This window comes from Pterocles gutturalis, unplaced genomic scaffold, assembly GCF_000699245.1.
Source record: "Pterocles gutturalis isolate BGI_N339 unplaced genomic scaffold, ASM69924v1 scaffold22007, whole genome shotgun sequence".
Taxonomy (NCBI): Eukaryota; Metazoa; Chordata; class Aves; order Pterocliformes; family Pteroclidae; genus Pterocles; species Pterocles gutturalis.
Window position 1 is genome coordinate 99,572 of NW_010113359.1, and position 4,926 is coordinate 104,497.

Below are 4,926 nucleotides of genomic sequence, written 5' to 3' on the forward strand. Positions count from 1 at the left end.
GACAGTGGGATCCATATGATTGTGGGGTTGGAGTTGTAGTGGGAAGTTATCTTGCCACAGTCCAAAACTCCTTGAATTTTATAGAGCAGTTTTTGATCAAACCTCTTCTGGAACAATGGTTTGCATGGTGCAAAGGTAATGTCTTGAATTTTAAACCAAGAGAACCATCATGTTGGTCTGGCCAGTTTGGGGATCGCCAGGAATTTCTTCATTTAGCCAAAGGTGGCATGTTTGTTGTTTTGCAGCAGTCTTGCAAAATCCACTCCCCTGGGGGGAGGAGTTTTAGGTGGGTAAATAAAACACAACTCTTTATTTCCATCATCCTTGGCTATCTACCCCCACTGCTGTGGGAGGTGTGGGAGACAACACAGCCTCCATTGGTGTGTATCCCAGCACCTCACAGGCCTTGATGCTTTATCCCAGGCTCCAGAGCCGATTGTTATTTCTAATGTGCAGAGGGGAGATGGAAAGCCTAGGGGCATGGTTCAAACCACCTGAGCTCCACCTGAATAGGTGGTGTCCAGCTCCCAGAGAGCAATTCGGATTCACAGCCTCCCCCCACGGTACCCTGAGGACACTCACTTTGAGCACATGGGCTTTGTGTCACACTCCCGGCCACCCCATGCTTGGGGTTTTTAGGCACTGGGCTTTCAGTTGCGTGTTTTTATTATTTTGGCTTTAGATCCCTTATTTGCAGTCCTTCCCTGACAGGCTGCTTTTGCATTTTAAAGGGAAGGCTCTTTCAGTACGGTGCATTAACAATGCCGGGGCAGGGACTGGCACATTAATGTGTCCACTGGGGCTGTGCAGAGCTCCTGGGAACAGGCAAAAGGAGCGACCTTGTAGAAATTGCCCCTCCAACAAATTAGCTCCACAGGAGTCTGAGGAGGGCTGTCCACAGTGACCCTCAGAGATGATAACTGTGCGCAGAGACCTTGCTTCATGCAGATACTTTTGGAGAGGCTACTTCCAGAGCTCAATCCAGGAGGGAGAAGTCAGGTTTAAATTAAAAAACAAACAAACAAACAAACAAAACAACCCTTTTTTATAAGCTGCCGGGGTTGAGTTGAGATGGCTGAGAGGATCTCGCACTGCCTCGGTGATGGCCCCTTGATGCTGAGCAGCCCCTCTCCTCCCCAGCCTCCATGCAGTTTGGGAGCATACAGCACTCTTTAGGGCCAGGGTGGATTACTGGTCTTTAATTTTATGTCAGATCCCCATGCTGGATGTCGACGGTTCTTTGCCTCAACCTAGGCATACACCTGTCAGCAGCAGCTGTGACTTCCGTCGGGCCTCTGTTGTTTAGTAGTGACACGTACATGTGAAAACTCTCATTAGAGAAACCTCCTGATGTTTAGTCAGTTGTTTAGGCTTTTGCCATGTGTGTGGGATACTGTCGGAGAGACTCTGGAGTCCAAAGAAAGGCAGAGAATCTGTGTTCGAGTTCCCCAGAATCTGCTTTTCTCATTTGTTTTAAAGTTGTGGATTTGAAAAATGTGAGGTCTGAAGCACTGCTGCAAAACTCAATTCCTCTTCTTTTCCTCCCTCTCTCTTTTCAGCCAAACATGTTAATGAAGTCATTGTGGGCACCGAACAGCTGATGGAGATATAACCCGAGTAGGTTTTAAAGATGATTTTATGGAAGCCAGCAGCAGAACCAGATGTTCAAGCATCGTAAGATCATCCATACAGATCAGTACTGGCACGGTTTACCCTGTCATTGCTCCTTTCCTGTTCAGCTTTATATTTATGTCTTAATAAAGAAGTATTTACAGAGCGGTGTGTCCGTCTGCCCTTCCCCCCTCATTGGGATGCACGCGGGTTTGTACCGGGTAATATCGGTCCCTGCGTGCCCGCCGAACGCACTGTACTTTTCCAGCAGAAGGGAGAGCGGGGACCACACAGACTGTGCCCACTCCAAAGAATGGCTTAGCCGCCCTCCCTGCGATGTAAACCACATCCCTGCAGTCCTGCACCACCGTCCCCAAGCCTGGGAGAGACCGCTCGGGATGCTGCTTGTGCATCTCATCAACACAGCAGGCGGGCAGTGAAAGACAGCGCTAATGCGGGCGGCTCTTTGCAGCCTGGCAGCTTCGCCAGCCTCCTCCTCCTCTCTCTCATGGTGCTGCCCCATAGCACAGAATTGTTTAAGCTGTGCCTCTTCTGTAACGCAGCTGAGGAGTTTGGCACCCATTTCCATCAGGGCTGAGTTTGGTCCGTTACTTTGAAATCCTGCCCAAGAACAAGTACGTGAGAGGGCTGGAGGGATGGGGGAGTGTGGAGGGAAGTGGGGCATAATCAGTAGGTACTCTCTGCCTTATTTTGATGGTTCTTTTGCTTGTGGATCTGCTGTTCCTGATCCCAGACAAGAGGTCCCTCCCCACATCTAGGTGATCTGCAGATGACTACACCTACGTCTGTGAGATGAGTCGAGCGTGCTAATGTGAAACGCATAGCCTTGTGGTCAGGGGTTGTGCCAGGATTGTAAAGCACCTGGATGGGATTGAAACACAAGCTGTTCTTTAACGTTTATAAATTGGACACAAGTTCCTACCTAAAAGCTGTTTATTAGAATCCGGTAGGATTCAAGGGGACATTTATCTGCCCCTGGCAGTTTGACATCCAGAGGTGCTTACAGCAACTGGCTGGAATGATATTTCATGAACTGAAGTGATAAATTTTAAATGTGTGTTTCATGGGCACCAGTGTCCCTTGAGGAAAATTACCGTTTCCTAGTTAATTTGACAGGAGAGAGATTATAATCCAGACATTCCCGAAGTTTCATAAACAAAAGCCCTCCTCTCAAGGACAAGACTGCAATGGAAAGTATGGGTAAGGATGAGCTTCAAGGCTTTTGACAAGCTGCAGGAGGAAGAAACGCACTGCAGTTCAGCGCTGGCTTTGTGCTGGAAGTTTTGTCTTGCATATGTGCACAAACATGTTCCTAAGGTACGAAGCCTTTTTCATCCAAGGATCGCAGAGGCTTTGCAAAGGTTAATTAAAGAGAGTTCTCTCTGTGTGCGGCCAGGGCATCCATTTTGGGTGTGTAGAAACAGAAGCAGAGTGGAGCGTAATTACCTGGCTTTGCATTTTACCAGAAGGCTGTGGCAAAGCCGAGAGAGGTCTGCAGGGATTTTGACTCCTGGTCCTTTTGCTTAAACACAAAGCCTTCTCCCTCTCTGTTTTTAAGATACACCTTGATTGCTGAAAAGTCCGTGTCCCTGTACTTAACAGCTATGGCTTTACCTCCTTATGCCTTAATTGTATGTTAAAGTCTCTGTCCTCTTGTTTAGCTAATTTAAGAGGGTGGGGGGCTCTTTACTGTGTGGGTTAGAATTTAGCATTAATTTAGTGTTCTCTGACACTTGAAAACCTGGCCAGGATTTGAGGCGTTTTCTTTTCCTTTTTGCCTTTTACGACCTGCAGGTGTTTGGTGTGAGATAAAAGTAGATCCCAAAGTGAGATTTCACAGCACAAATTATCAAAGTGAAGATTCACTCTTGATGTAGTCTACGTGTGTGGCAGTAATTATGAAAAATAATTCGGGATAATAGGGCCTTCAGGAATCCCAAGGCGGGCACGGGGAGGTTAACCCTTCCTCATCTAACCTGGTCTCCTCGCCGCTGTCATCATCAGGTGAGCAGACAATGGGTTGAGTCAGGCAACTTTACAAACTGAGTGATAAATGTTACGGTCTCTAAGAAAATCAGGGAGACGACTGAGGAGAGGAAGTGCTGTTCCCAGGTGGTTTTGGATGTGACTGTTTGGTCCTAGGTCATGCAGACCTTCAGGAAGGTGTTATGGCTACGGGCTGCTCAGCAGCTCTGAGGAACGGGTCACCCCTCAGATAGCAAGTCTCCTGACTCTGCTGCTCTGTCACACCCAGACAGCTGAGTGTTACAGCCCATGCTGGGCACGATGCTGTTAGCACCAGGGCAGTGCTTTGTAGGCAGTTTCTCTGAAGAGATGGAACTTCTGGACAGGCTTGTCCTGAACACCTGCTTGGCAGGTGTACAGTTGGGGTTGATGTGAGAAGGTTCCTGCAGCAGCATCTCACATGCTGCTTCTGCACGCGGTGAGGCAGAGGCTCGCTGTGATGCCCAGGGATGTCCCCAGCTGGCAGCACCTCTGGCTCCAGGGTTTCACTGAGCAGTGTCCTGCCAGCAGCTCATAAAAGGCTTTTTCTGTGACCAGGGCAGCAGTTGGCGTGGGTGCAGATCCCAGCGGCAGTGTGTGCACACCTGGCCCATACTTCTTCCTGTGTGTCCTGCACCCCCAGCTCACCGTGGCAGGTGACAGGCTGCTGGGAGAGGTGGGCACCACCTGCAACCACTCTGCAGCGAGGTCCTGCCCAGGGTGTTTGCAGCCAAGCCCGTTTGCAAGACACAGATTTGGGAAAAGCATTTATTGGGCGGTTACAGATACCCTCAGCAGTTCGTGTTTGCTTTTGTAGGTGATTGTTGTGATCTTTCAGGAAGCAGCAGCTCGTCTGATCCCGTCAAACCAAAGTGGATGGTTCCCATCCTCCTGGCAGCCCTGGAGTGGAGGGAGCCACAGGAGGGGGAGGCACAGCCATTCCTGGGGACAGTGGGCTTCCCACCCCGGCCGTGTTCAAAGGGACACAAACCCTTCTCCGCACTAGGCTTTGGTCTTGCTTTTGGGACAGTTTTTTGGCTTGTGGACAGGAAGGGGAGAGGAGTGCCAGGCTGAGCGGTCGTATGGCCTCAAGTCCACAGGTGTGGGACAACATCACCTGTCAAGTTGACGCTGTGTGTGCAGCCCTGGCAACAGGACACTCCTGAGCCTCCTGGGGCTGGGCAACACAAGGACTCACCAGTCTTTTACTGCCTCCAGTCCCCGAGGTTTGTCGTGCAGGGCCATGTTGCTCCTGCTGTCTTCCTTGCTGGCTTCTGCACCTGCTTTCCT

At 49.9% G+C, this 4,926-nt stretch overlaps 1 protein-coding gene across 1 annotated transcript in view; it reads left to right on the forward strand.

Annotated features, from left to right (window-relative positions):
- The window catches only part of EIF2B3 (eukaryotic translation initiation factor 2B, subunit 3 gamma, 58kDa), a 101,231-nt gene extending 99,456 nt beyond the window's left edge, over nt 1-1,775 (forward strand). Inside the window, exon 11 of the mRNA XM_010074471.1 lies at nt 1,560-1,775. Coding sequence (XP_010072773.1) covers nt 1,560-1,612 — 53 coding nt within the window. The 3' untranslated portion in view covers nt 1,613-1,775. The remainder of the gene's footprint in view (nt 1-1,559) is intronic.
- The last annotated feature ends 3,151 nt before the right edge of the window (nt 1,776-4,926 follow it).